Source organism: Chelonia mydas, chromosome 1 (assembly GCF_015237465.2).
Source record: "Chelonia mydas isolate rCheMyd1 chromosome 1, rCheMyd1.pri.v2, whole genome shotgun sequence".
Taxonomy (NCBI): domain Eukaryota; kingdom Metazoa; phylum Chordata; order Testudines; family Cheloniidae; genus Chelonia; species Chelonia mydas.
The window spans coordinates 32475290-32490383 of NC_057849.1; the positions used below are offsets into that span (position 1 = coordinate 32475290).

General features: G+C 43.3%; 1 protein-coding gene across 1 annotated transcript in view; it reads right to left on the bottom strand.

Annotated features, from left to right (window-relative positions):
* The window catches only part of TRPC6 (transient receptor potential cation channel subfamily C member 6), a 171209-nt gene extending 157504 nt beyond the window's left edge, over positions 1-13705 (bottom strand). The window contains exon 1 of the mRNA XM_037889826.2: positions 13108-13705. Within this exon, the coding sequence (XP_037745754.1) occupies positions 13108-13250 (143 nt within the window). The 5' untranslated portion in view covers positions 13251-13705. The remainder of the gene's footprint in view (positions 1-13107) is intronic.
* Positions 13706-15094: the final 1389 nt, after the last annotated feature.

A 15094-nucleotide genomic window follows, 5' to 3' on the forward strand; every position in this document is an offset into this window, starting at 1 on the left:
AGGCAGATCAGGGATCCAGACACCAGAGGATGACAAGGGGGAGACAGGAGGATAACTGTGTTGCTCACCTGAGCTCAGTGTGTCCAGTGCCCAGTTCTGATGTGAGCGGTGAAGCACACACAAATCCTGCATCAGTGAATTCCCAAGATGTCATGGCTAAAGGAGACATAAATGTGAGCTCTTTTCCTTCTTTTTAAATAATGACTCAACTGGCCTAAACAAGTAATGTGTTCTGCTGTCAACAGAGAGTTGGCCAGGGCCTGATAAAATACATGTGAGCTCCTCCATCTGGGTGGTCTGGCAAGATTCCCATTGACTTCAGTATTCTTAGGATTTCACCCTGGAAGATCACGGTACCGCTGGTTGTAGGAGACACAAGATCCTTGCTTAAACATTAAACTTCCACTGCCATTGCCTAATCTCTGCCTGTTCTGTGAAAAGAGGACTTTCATTTCCAGGACAGGCAGTGGATTCTTTCTTGGAGCAGTGGACTTTGTGTGGGGTTCACTCCTTGGTGTCCCCATCTGGATGCCTTGTTTTGACTCTGTGACATGTTCCCCCGCCTCTCCCGTTCCTGTTTAATTTTTTGTCCCCTATAATCTCTTGAGTTCTGACTTCTGTGACCCTTCCCACACCTGAGGTGGTGGGCCTTCAAGTTATTAAATACTCTGGCAACTTTAATCCATCCACCATCCCACCCTCCCATCCATTGAACCATGCAGGTTCTCACTGGCACACATCACTAGTATCTGAGCACTTTCCAACAATCTCACTCCTTCTTCCTTCCCTGCTGGCAGAAGGCAGGCTTAGATTTGTTTTGCTTTTAATTATTGCTGTATATAGGAGAGTAGGACTGTGGGCATGATTAAGGGTACTATTGCAGGAATGTTTGAGCAAAGAGACAGATGTTGGGTTGTGCATTTGGTTCTGAGTGATACAAGGTTATTACTACACTATTTGTCATTCTTATTTCATCTGACAGTTTAGTTCATAACCACCAAAACCACATTTAAAAAAAAAAGCACTCCATATGTAGTAGAAACCCCACCCAGCAGGTCCATCCCACAGTAATGGATTTTTTGTCTAATTTAGTGAAATTTTCTTTATGGAAGTAAGTGACTAACAGTTCCTGTAAGAACCATGCAAGCAGGGAGCTGTATAAATTTCCCAAACAGCTTTGACAATGCTTCTAAATCCTGATCTGCAGCACCCAAGCTATTCCACTAGTAAGGCTCAAGAATCTGATCCCATTCTACATTACTTGTGAAAAGTAACAGGAGCTTATTTTTGGATGTGTTCAAATATCTTTCCCTCAGTGCTCCACCAAACTGCATTCACCATCATTCTACTAAAAGGAATGATATGCTGAAGTCATTTTGAAATGAATACAGAAAATAAACTGGGATTCAATAAGCCACCACCACATTGTTTCTCATAATTTCTTGCACAATTTCTGAAAAGTATTCTTGATTTAACTACTTAAATTGTCAGTGCTTAACAAATAATAAAATAATTATACTACTTTGAGATCAAAATGCTAATCCATGCTAGAGAAAACTGAATAAAATGTAATTCTCACTAATATTTTGTCCATATTTAATCATCATAACTTCTATTTGAACACATCCTACTATCCCAAAGCCCTTTAAGCTACTGTAGAGTAGACTGCACACACATGTGCACCACACATGCACATCAGTGAACTGAAGCCATCTCTGAGGTTCCTGTCCAACGTTACACAGCACTTTGGGGCAGGAAATTAACAATGTTCTAGCCCAGTAAAATTACAGCGATAATGTAGGTAGGCAGAATGTAATTACTCAAACTTTTCTTCAGTCATGTCCCCTATGCTGAGGCACAAAGGCCATGAGAAAGGTGACAAAGCCATCAGGCTAACTCACCTTCACCTAGGGATTTCCATTGCTCTACAGGTTTCAGAGCAGCAGCAGTGTTAGTCTGTATTCGCAAAAAGAAAAGGAGTACTTGTGTGCATCCGATGAAGTGAGCTGTAGCTCATGAAAACTTATGCTCAAATAAATTTGTTAGTCTCTAAGGTGCCACAAGTACTCCTTTTCTCATTGCTCTACAGGAATTCTCTAGATTGCCGCTTATAACAGCTTTCCACACAAAGCAGTTTGGGGAAGGTGTGTAGCAAAAAATTGGTCATTGTTATTAACACTGATAGTGCAAACATGAACTATACTGTGTGTGCACAGTATTTCTCACCATTCCACTCCTCCATCCAAACTTAGCAAATCACATATACTTACATACCAAGCTCGACATCTTAAAAACATAATTCTTTCTGTTTAGAGAACAGACTTGTTTTGTATTTCAGTAACCATATGAAAATCTATCTATGTAAATGTACATTGTTCGTAAGATTCTACAGTGCATTTAAGTAAATTCTACAAATAAACTGCTGAAAGTCAGACCAGATGGATTATTAATTTTATCATAACTCAGACTACTTGATGAATGACCTCCTATTTATCTGCATAAATTCAATTTGACAATACATATTTACCAATAATACACCGGTGCTTAACATGTAATAACCACCTTCCTCACCAAGTAGAACATACAGGGCTCAACTTGCCTCCTGCTGATGCACTGGTGTGCAATTTACAGCCCCCTGTACCAGCAGGAGCAGCTGCACCGAAGGGCTATGCTTACACAGCACTCTCACTGGATTCAACCATTTCAGAGAGCATTTACAGGAGGACTCCATAGAATATTCCCTGGTGGAGGCCACTCAAGGGATTTGTTGGAACAGAGCATTTAGAGGAATCCTGGCTACACCCCTCACCCTGGCTATAATAATTCACTTTTGGGGCTATGCTGTATGGCTCTGTGGCCCTACTGAGGTGTGATGATCCTTGCAACAGGCCTCTGATTTTCTGAGGCAAAGTGGATAGTGTTGGCCTGAAATCCTTCCTCCACTGCCCCTAAAGAATGACTGAAGCATGAGCCTCCATTTCAGCTTCGAGCCACAGAAAACTTTCTAGTTTATCTCTCTTCTCATTTTTTGATGGCAGAGTAAATACAAGACAACCAAAGACATTTAGACCTCTTGGTGTAAAAGGAGAATCTGCCACGCCTTTTGAAAATATGTGACCGTTTTGCTAATGCTTTTTTGAGATATTTGTAAGAGGGCATAGCATCTCAAAGCCTCTAAGCAGCAAGACTGGCACTGTCAGATACAGCTGCCATATTGCACCATACTCCCCAAAGTGATTAGGTCTAATGAAGAGTCTGAAAGATAATTTTACAGCGTATTTCAAGCAGAGTAGTTGAGAATGGAAATAAAACTGATGCCAGGGGAGTAGCTGACACTATTAAATTGCATTCAGTGAAATTACACGTTTTGCTGAACATATATAGGGGTTAGAAATATGCATTGACCTTAATGTTGCCTACAAATTACCTGATTTGAAAACTGCTGAAACCAAGGAACAAGCTGTGCCTTCAGACAGTGATAAAATTCAAAACTCTTCTCTTTTTAATGTGATATTCTGCTTGCTTTACAGCTCATCTTTTAGTGCACACTTGTTTCTCCACAGATTTACAAGAAAGTGTGTTTTTTGCAATTCAAATTGTTTTTTAAAAACTTGAATAAGCAATATAAACAGATTGGACAGACATCTTCATTTTGGCTGGGTCTGCAATGAATTATTGTTATTGACCCATTATTGACCCTACAATTAATTATTACAATGAATTATTATTCAGCCTCAAAATTTACATACATGTACAGTCATTATCACATCAGATAGCACATCTGCATCTAGATTGGGATTAGACTCCAAACCTAATTCTCAGTCCTGTTTTCCATCTGCAAGACAAGGCTGCCTGCCAATGAAATACTGTCTACAGCCTGATCTATAGATTATATACTTATTATATTGATTACTTTAGAATTCCAAGTTTGAGGGTTGACTGGTTCTCGTCCCAAGATCAGGCCCAGTATTATTAAAATTTCTATATAGTTGTGAACCCCAATGTGCAGGGTTGCAACACTCACACTATAGAAACTCTCCTATATTTACAATAATGTATTAATACATTTAGCAAAGTCACGAACACTCCAGCTCAGTAAGGGAGATACAAAGAGAGAATGCAAAATGTACCTTTGAAATCCATATACACCGCTACCCCGATATAACACTGTCCTCAGGAGCCAAAAAATCTTACCGCTTTATAGGTAAAACCGCGTTATATCGAACTTGCTTTGGCATTGAGCATTTCCGTTATTAATAGTCACTTCCCACCCCCGACTGACCCCTCAGAACCCCCGACCCATCCAACCCCTCCCCCCACTCCCTGTACCCTGACTGCCCCGACCCCTATCCACACCCCCGCCCCCTGACAGCCCCCCCCCAGGACTCCCACGCCCTATCCAATGCCCCCGTTCCCCCTCCCCTGACCACCCCACCCCCAGAACCTCCGAACCATCCAATCCCCCCTGCTCCCTGTCCCCTGACCGCCCCCCGAGACCCTCTGCCCCTTATCCAACCCTTTGGCCCCGGCCTGGCACCCTTAACACACCACTCAGAGCAGTGTGTCGGAGTCAGACACGCTGACATGCTGATCCACCGGAGCACGCAGCCCCGCCCCCCAGAGCGCTGCTTTACCATATTACATCCGAATTCGTGTTATATTGGGTCGCGTTATATCGGGGTAGAGGTGTACTCACACCATACCTTGCAGAACAACCTGAAATGTTAGCCATTATCTTCCTCATCACCATCATCTTCCTGCTCATCACCAATGGTCATCATTCTGGCACCTCCCAAGAGCTACATCTCTGTCAGCTACCGCCCACAGACTAGAATACAACTTTAATATGTTACACTGTCGCCACCAAGTCTAATGCATATTCACTAGGAGTTTCTCCCCTCTTCCTTATTTGTATTTCTTCATTCTACTAATGTTGGGGTGTCCTTCTTTTATAGGTTAGTATATCAGTGATCTCAACTTATTATCATATAGATGAATTCTTTGCCACGGCACTCTTGTGGTCAGTCATCTGAGGATATTAACTCATGTTCCTGTGATTGACTGGTGTCATTATGGACAAACTTCAAAATTCACCCTTACACATTCTATTCAGCTCCCCAAAACTTGGGGGTTTCCTTCAGGATGTTTATCTGTGCCAAAGTTCATAGGCCTTAAGCTTTATGCTAACTGCTAAAACTAATGTCTTACAGGATACAGGCCTATAGGTTCCTGGTATTACTGCTGAATATAATAAAGGCAGAATATAATGAAGGCAAGGCAATGAATATAATGAAGACAAGCTATCCCAATGGGCTACAGGCACCAGAGGAACAATAACCCAAACATTTGTACTTCAGCAAACTTTTTAAATACATATAGGTCACTATATATCTTTTGATTCTTTAAAGGGACAGAATGACTCCAGAGGAAGAGTGTCCACTCATCTACCATTCCAAAAATATAACCATGCAAGAGGACACCAAATTCAAAAGGCCTTCTTATCTACATATTTTTGGAGACAGTCTGAAGTATGTTTTTTTCTACCAAAAGGTTTGGAGATTGTTCTAAACTTAAAGAGAAGTGGATATTTTAGGCTGAAACCAGAGCTCAAATATGGGGTATTATGCCACACAGACTACTCCTGCTATGAGTTTAAAAAAATTTTTTTTTGAAAATTGCAGCATGCTATCCCTTTTTGATTCCAGTACCAAGGCTGTGTGAGATACAGCAGGCAGCTGCTAGTGGAACTGAAGGTATTCTGAGGAGGAACAAAGGGATAATCCTCTACAGTCTTCCGCTGTTTTATTGTGTCTCAGTTCCAATGTGGTTACAGTGCTGCTACGAGGGAACAGTGTGGTTTAAGTGCACAACTATTTCCCCTTACTCTTGGAGAGCAATGTTCTCCCGAGTGACTTGCTGGTTAGGAACTTTGCTACTTCTCTCTTGCAACTATTATCTAGTGGTGCTAGAACCTCAGGGTGGGAATTTCAAAAGTGCTTAGATCAGAGGGACTTAGGTGCTTAACTCCTTTAGGCTCTTATAGAAATCTCTCTCTAAATGTCTATCTCTGGGAGCAGTAAACTTTACAAAATAGCCTTTTAACTGTCAAACTTTTCACCTTTTTCGCTCTCAGCACTAGCAGGGACCACAAAATTTGCATATAATCTCGCCTCACTTTCTCACTCTGTTTATCCTTTTACAAGGGCTCTCACTTTCTATAGGTAGTGACTGATCATCTCTACAGTTCCAAGTATTGATCTGTTTTCATTCACTTTTTTCATTCTGTAGTGTTATTTCCCCTCTGTCGAAATTCCTTCCTTCTCTGCCCTATGCATAAGCCAAGATTCCATAAAAATATTTGATCTGACTTATAAGAAAGGTAATAGCTGCCTTTGATATGGTAAAGCCATTCTCAGGACAGATGCTGTATGTAGAATTCTCAGTATTATAATAAAATACATTGTGGCAGATACAAAGCATCACCTATATTCCCTTTGCTAGCTATTAGTACTGAAGCTCAAGTTTAGCCTCAAATCCGCCAGTAGGTCTGGCATGTGATGCTTTTTCTAGCCATAGCACTAGCTGTAATGCTGAACTAGTCTGTGCCAGTTTAATATTTTCAGTTATTTTACAATTCATATGTACTTTCCTAATAAAGCACAATAGGCCTAATTCAGCCCAAATTTAAGCAGGCATAATCCCCTGAAGGCAAGGCAGCTGCATCCATTTATGCTGACACTCAATTTGGCCCAATGTGTCAGAACTCAAAAAAATTGATTTACAGGACTTTATAGAAATATGTCATGACCAAGGTATCATCACTAAAGTCTACAACATTCATTATGCCCCAAAAAGGAACCTGTTTGTACTTTAAAAAATATTAAAGTAATTGTCTTCTATGACGAGATAACTGGTTCTGTGAATGAAGGAAAAAAGTGGACGTGTTATTCCTTGACTTTAGCAAAGCTTTTGATATGGTCTCCCATAGTATTCTTGCCAGCAAATTAAAGAAGTATGGGCTGGATGAATGGACTATAAGGTGGATAGAAAGCTGGCTAGATCATTGCGCTCAAAGGGTGGCAATCAGTGGCTCCATGTCTAGTTGGCAGCCGGTATCAAGCAGAGAGCCCCAAAGGTTGGTCCTGGGACCGGTTTTGTTCAATATCTTCATTAATGATCTGGAGGATGGTGTGGATTGCACCCTCAGCAAGTTTGCAGATGACACTAAACTGGGAGGAGTGGTAGATAAGCTGGAGGGTAGGGATAGGATAGAGAGAGACCTAGACAAATTAGAGGATTGGGCCAAAAGAAAGCTGATGAGGTTCAACAAGGACAAGTGCAGAGTCCTGCACTTAGGACGGAAGAATCCCATGCACTGCTCCAGACTAGGGACCAAGTGGCTAGGCACCAGTTCTGCAAAAAAGGGCCTTGGGGTTACAGTGGACGAGAAGTTAGATATGAGTCAACAGCGTGCCCTTGTTGTCAAGAAGGCTAACAGCATATTGCGCTGTATAAGTAGGAGCACTGCTAGCAGATCGAGGGACGTGATCATTCCCCTCTATTCGGTGTTGGTGGGGCCTCATCTGGAGTACTGTGTCCAGCTTTGGGCCCCACACTACAAGAACGATGTGGAAAAACTGGAAAGAGTCCAGCGGAGGGCAACAAAAATGATTAGGGGGCTGGAGCACATGACTTATGAGGAGAGGCTGAGGGAACTGGGATTATTTAGTCTGCAGAAGATAAGAATGAGGGGGGATTTGATAGCTGCTTTCAACTACCTGAAAGGGATGGATGGATGGATCTAGACTGTTCTCAGTGGTAGCAGATGACAGAACAAGGAGTAATAGTCTCAAGTTGCAGTGCGGGAGGTTTAGGTTGGATATTATGAAAAACTTTTTAACTGGGAGGATGGTGAAGCACTGGAATACATTACCTAGGGAAGTGGTGGAATCTCCTTCCTTAGAAGTTTGTAAGGTCAGGCCTGACAAAGCCCTGACTGGGATGATTTAGTTTGGGACTGGTCCTGCTTTGAGCAGGGGGTTGAACTAGATGATCTCCTGAGGTCCCTTCCAACCCTGATATTCTAGGATTATCTGTGAATAAAGGTTGTCAAGCAATCTGATTCAAAGCAAATCTGATCGATATAAGGAGTTTGTTCCCAGAAAATACAAACTCCTTTGTAATGTATAAACCAAGTTTGGATCAGTAGCTGCACCATTTATCTAGCCCTGTTATGGAATAAGGGAAGGTAAATGATGAGAGTGAATAAATTCTTTTAAACAGGAATGTCTCTTTCTGTTAAGCAAAGAATCAGACACTGTTAAAGACGTTATATACTAAGGCCCCTGATCCTGCAAACATGTACATATATACTTAACCTTACAACCATGTGTAGATCCACTGATTCAAAGTGTTTTAATGTGGTGTTTGCGGGATTGGGGCCTTAAATTGTAAACACAATGAACAGTTTAAAGACTTCTAAAATAACTGTTTAAATAAAACAGTCCAAACATTAGAGGACCTTGAAATTTACATATTGCATATTCTCAAAGCAATACAAACTCTGTAAAGAGGCTTGACATGCACAGAATGATCACTAGAGGAAAACTTTTCCCGAAGGTTAGCACACTTTCTTCACACTTTCAAAGTGCTAATCATGTTACACATGTTATGCCATTAATTGTGTTATTCTACAGTTACGGTGAGAAGGGAGTTTTCTCAGTTCTTACTCAGGCACAGCTTCTATGGACTTCAGTGATAGCTTTTCTTCAGTAAGGAATGAGAAATCATGGAAGTGTAGGACTGGAAGGGGCTCGAGAGATCATCTAGTCCAGTCCCCTGCATTCAAGGCAGGACTATGTAACAACTAAACCATCTCTGACAGGTGTTTGTCTAACCTGTTCTTAAAAACCTTCAGTGATAGAGATTCAACAACATCCCTAAGCAATTTGTACCAGTGCTTAATGACTAATGATTTACTCAGGACTAAGGTAGAACTGCCACATTCCAGCTGAGTGCCCTAAACACTGGGCTATATAGTTGGTTGGTCAGTCTCTCCTTCCCAATTTTTAGTTATTTATACAAAGTGCAACAGCTCCAACAGGAGAGATTGTGTTCTGATGGGGAATGAACACAAATGTCAAAACCTTGAAATTTTTCACAAAATGAAATTCTTGCTTTCCAGCCAGCCCCTCTTACAAGAATTTGTTTAAGGAATTTAGTAAAAGTTACAGATGCTCCATATCACTGAGGAACAAGCCCTCAGTGTACATTTTTACCTCTGAAATAAGTGAATTATTACCAGTAATATACTGATCAAGATTAATGATGACATTATTAGAGTAAGTAGCAGTTTTACTTCAAACACACTGTCAGCATTGTAGTCTGAAATTCCCATAAAACGAGTACCGTGTCTTCATTTAAGACATTAAGTGTCCACTGTTGTTCCACAGCTCAAGCCATTTCACCTTGTGCAATGCAATTGAGATGAAGGAAACTTAGATTATTACCTTTAATTCAGGTGTTAAAGAGAGCCTGAAATGAAATTAATTATTGCCTTTCTTCTTTTAATCAACAACAGCCATGCTGACAACTTCACAAGCTTATATGTTAGGAATCCAAAAGTGAATCTTATAAATAAATAAATACAGTTAGATACCCTGACTCTATTCCACAACAATCACAACCCTTATCCTATCTGACCCTGAAAGATAGACAATTCAGAAAACTTATTTTCCTAGGGCCCAATCCTGTGAGGTGCTTGAAGCCTGACACTCTCACAGAAGTCAATGGGGAAATACCACTTGGGAGGCACACAGCTTGTAGGACTGACTCTCTAAATTGTTGATATCATAAATGCTGCAGCTACCTCTTCAGCTGCTGACTTAGTATTTTCTGTTTACATTTTATATACATCACTACTGGAAGATGAAAAAAACACATCACCCTGTCTCTTGAGATAAGCACACAGTGCCAGGTAATTTATGTTTACAGTATAATTAAAGGCATAACTGGAATTCATCTGATAATAAATTTGAGAAAAATAGGAAACTGAAGAAATATTTTGTTTTACAAACTTACTAACGGGAATTACTGTTGCATAGTGTAACATATAGCACTCTCTGTATTCTATATATTTACCAAGAACATACCTTTGTCATCAGGCTCTACGTACCTTGTTAAATATAAAGAAACTGCCAATAACGAACCGATGAACACAAAGGTCTTAATCCTGTCAAGGCTTACACAGAGGATTTACTTTATGCACTTTGAGTAGTCCCACTGACTTCAGAAAGGGAACTCAGTGTAAGGCTAAGCATGTGCTTATGTTTTTGGAGGATTGGAGCCTTAACTAGTAATCTAGCTAATTTAAAGCATACAAGTAACTGTACTCTAGCATGGAGCCATGAAATTGACAAGAATGACAGCCAACAGCCCATGTAACTAAGGCAGCGCCTACACCAACTGTGTTGCCCTAACTACACCAACATAAGCCCTACACCTCTGGTGCAGATGGAGTTATTATGTCAGTGTAGTAGGGCTTACATGGGCAGGAGCAAGACTGTAGTGTGTACACGGACATAATTTGGTCAACGTAAGCTGCCTTTTGTCGACCTAACTCTGTAGTGTAGACCAAGCCTAGGTTACAGTTTGTTTGGTAATGCAACTTACTCTGACCATCTCTCTGCACTATATGACAAGTGCTAAATTGTATCTCATATTTACTTACTTGGAGCTTCTGGTAGGGAGAGGGGAGTAACAAAAGAAGGGAGAGGAATCTTCCCACAGGTCAAATACAAAAGTGGGTAACAAAAACTTTGTAACACAGCACCTTTAACTTATCCTTCTTCAGATATTGTGCTGTATTGCTCTGCGTTACAACCCTAGAGCAAAAAGTTTGTAAGTCCTTTTTGTATGTACACGTGATAGTAAGATCCCCCCCCCCCTTTACCGTTTGCCAAAAATGTCCTTAATACAGTAACTGGCTTTGCCAAGAAACATAGTATGTAAGAGATTAGTAGCTTTATGTTAAAACATTTTACTTTAACACAATAGTTGATGCTAGTTTCTTAAAACTATCTAATTCACTATCACAAAGTATTATACTTTCTCCTAGACCTTCATATTAGCTTAGACACAAATTGAGACTTTCATCATATGATTTACCAGAATAGCACCATAAAACATTGGCTATTATGTGATTCACTGAGGCAGAAAAAACTATTTTAAATATTCAGCTCTAGATATACTAGATATCAGTATAATATCTAATCCCATTGCTGTCTGAGAGTTTTTCTGACTATTATTCCCTTTCTACACCAGGCTGGTTGATAAATCTTACCTAGGCAAAGTACCATATGTCAGAGGAGGTTGACCAGAGGAATCGGTTAAGTAGTAGAATACATGAGGGAGTATGTCAGTTTGAAAGAAAGTTTCTCTTGTAATCAACTGAAATTATAGATTCTTGTCATGTCACATAATATAATCATTTTCCCACTCTGTGTTGCCTCTTCCCTCAGAAACACTACCAAGTGATAACTATACCAGTCACATTGATAATATATAACTAGAGATGTTGTAGGCAATGCATGTATTGCCCTGATTGTTTAAAAAAAATTATTTCTGGAATCTTAGTACTGTAAAAAGTAGAAAAATTAAAGTATAATCTTCTTACACCTGCTAATTTAAAAATTGTAATTCAGTGGCACTCTGAATATCAAATTGCCAAGCCTATATGATTTGGACTGTACATACCAATTGAGAAGATTCTGGCTTTATGAATTAGAATGTAATGTGCACCCAATAAGGACCACTGACCATAGAAGTTACTATGAATATGGAAGACACATTGCAGGGTGTTAATTTTAAACAGACCAACCAGTGCAGTCCATAACATGCTCCATATTTAGTTAAATTTATTCTATTCAGTTAGGACTTTATTTCAGTGACAGTATAGCAGGGCATATATTACCTTCCATGTCTTTGATTCTGTCTATTCCAATTAACTCATACTCAGTTACTTTTCTCTCTTTTTCTAAAAAAAAACAATTGCAATATACAATTCTACTACGGGAAAGGTGACCAAATTGTTCAGTCCCAGTCTAATCTCCATTTCACCTGTCAAATGATGTTCTGTTGCAATGAATGTTAGTAGCAACAAAAAACAAACAAACAAAACCCCCCACAAACTACAGCTGCCAGATGTCTTTTCTAGAGATATAACATGAGACAAACATACCAAACTAAAACTACCGTATCAAAACTAAAAATCATCTCCATTGGCAAACGGTAATATGAAAATGAATGGCACATATGTTCATTTGCTTTTAGAGGACAAACTGAAGCAAGCCCTGGTTGAGAGGCCACCGTTCCTAAAAAAAAAAAAAAAAGTGTGCCTAACTTTCATTTCAAAACTTAAATAAAGATTGCGAGGATTTCCTGGTAAGGTGGTAGCTGGAGAGTCAGACTTTCTTGTAGCCTCCTCTCCCAGGCATTTGTGAGCAGCCAACCAGTCCCCACCTAGAACGATCAGACGTTGCCTGTTGACTTCAGGGCGCATCCTAGTGAACCGCGCTGCTGCTTGCGGGAGGGCAAGGACAGGACCATCTCAGGTAGCGCTGGAGAGCGGGACCCGGATTTTTCACAAGCCTGCTTGTTTTTGTAAACAGGCCGCTTATTTCCTTTTATCCACCATCCCCTCATGAGCTCAGTGCCTGCTCTTCGCGACCCAAACCCAGAGATCAACTACGAACTCCCGAGTATTTGTTTGGGGACCGGCCCCAGCGAGAGGGGGAACCCAGACAGGCCGTGCGCTTGCGGGGCTGCGGGCTGTGTCTCGGCCCCCACACCCCCCGCCGGCGCGCCCCACGCCCAGACCCCGCGCATCCCAGGCTACCGCGCCCTGAGGCCGGAGAGGGACCCCCGCTCCCCGCCGCCTGAGTGCCAGCCGGCAGAGGCTCGGTCCCCCGGCCCGCCCCCAGCGCGCACCTGCACCTCGCTGCGCTGGGGCTGGCGCAGGGCTGGAAACTCCTGCTGCCGCCCCTCTGCCCCGCGGCCACCCCAGCTGCCCGCCGGAGCCGCGTCCCCGCGCGGGACCCGCTCACTCACACGGGGTAGTAGGCGTAGGGCGGCAGCGGGTTCTCCTCGCACGCCCCGGGGGCCAGGAGCAGGTAGTCCTGGCTGTCGGTCCTCCGGCCCGGCCTGGCCGGGGAGCTGCTCGGCCGCGGCGCGTAGGGCTGGCCGCGGCTCATGCTGTTCCCGGGGGTCTCCGAGCTTCGCGCCGGGGCGTGGAGCGGACCCTCGGTTGGGGCTGAGGAGCCGCAGAGACCCGGGAGCCCCCGCAGGCAGCGCCGGCTCTCCCAGCCTGGCGCTCCGCCTCAGCCACGCGTCCCGCGCCCGGGTGCCACCGCTCGGCTGCTCCGCTGCCTTGGGGCGGCCGGGCTGGGGCACCGGGCTCCTTCAGGGCCGCTCCCGGGCCGCCATGGAGCCCGCAGAAGAAACACTCGGGCTCCCTCGCTGCCTGGCGTCTCCAGTCAGCGGCCGGAGGGCAGCAGCGCCCCCGGCTCCCTCCACGCCCACAGCCAGGCACGGGGCCAGCAGCCACAACCGCGGCCGCCAGCAGCTCCCAGCCGCACTGGCTGAGAGGAGCGAGGGAGCGGAGTTACTATGTCAGCCGGCAACATCCTCCTCCCCAGTCGTCACTGCCCGGCGCTTGGAGCCAGGAGTAAAAGTTTGCACAGCCGCGTCCTGAGCGGTGTCCTCCCTAGAGCTGCGGGAGATCCGCTGCCAACGGGCAAGTGCCCCGAGGAGCTGGAGCTGGGAAGTCTGGAAATGCACATCACCCTCCCGCTGTAAACTACCTGCTCCCTGGGTCTACACGCTGCAGTCCCAGGCTGGGAGTGGAGCCCTCCCTTCTCCTTTAATATTGTTCCCTAGGTGATTTGCCTATCAAACTAATATTCTGCTATGGGCAGTGCGCAGGAATTTAAATTTGACCACTTTTGGAGGGGCATGTTAAACCCACGTATTATACCATATCAACACATGCCCATACATCACAGGCACAGAAATAAACAGCAGTATATGCCCCATTTCAAGGAAAAACCCTATGGAGCCATCTGAATAAATATATCCACAAGTACTTGGTAGTGTGTGGGAGCGCCTCCTGCCCTGGCAGGGACCTTTTGCTCGCCTTCCCTACCAGAGTCCCAGGGCCAGAGGAGTTCACTCTCTCTCCCCACCCTGGCCATGGGCTGGAGGAGCTCTGTGACCCCCGGCCCCAGCCAAGAACTTGTGGATACATTTGTTCAGATTTAGCGTGCATAATATGTGTATGTTTAACATGTTGTGGTTGCCTAGGCAAAGGCCCTGAGACTACTCTGCCTCCCTCTTTCCCCAGCTGCGGATTGCTGGAGAAGGAAGAGCACAGCAACTGCTCCGGAGAGAACACATCATAATGCCACTATATAAATCCATGGTATGCCCACACTTTGAATACAGCATGCAACTCTGGCCACCCTACCTCAAAAAAGGTATTAGAATTGGAAAAGGTACAAAGAAGAGCAAAAAAAAAATGATTAAGGGTATGGAACAGTTTCTGTATGAGGAGAAATTAAAAAGTCTGGGACTGTTCAGCTTGGAAAGGAGACACTAAGAGGGAATATGATAGAGGTCTTTACAATTGTGATTGGTGTCGAGAAAGTGAATAAGGAAGTGTTATTTACTTATTCACATAACACAAGAAGCAGGGGTCACCCAATTAAATCAATAGGCCCCAGATTTAAAACAAACATAAGGAAGTACTTCGTCACACACAATGCGCATTGAACGTTGCCCGGTGATGTTGTGAAGGCCAAAACTAAAAGAGGGTTCAAAAAGAACTAGATAAGTTCATGGAGGATAGAATGGCTATGCCAAGATGGTCAGGGATGCAACCCCGTGCTCTGGGTGTCCCTAGCCTCTGTTTGCCAGAAGCTGGGAGTGGACGACGGGATGGATCACTCAGTGATGACCTATTCCCTTCATTCCCTCTGAAGCACCTGCTATTGGTCATTGTCAAAAGACAGGATACTGGGCTAGATGAACCATTCATCTG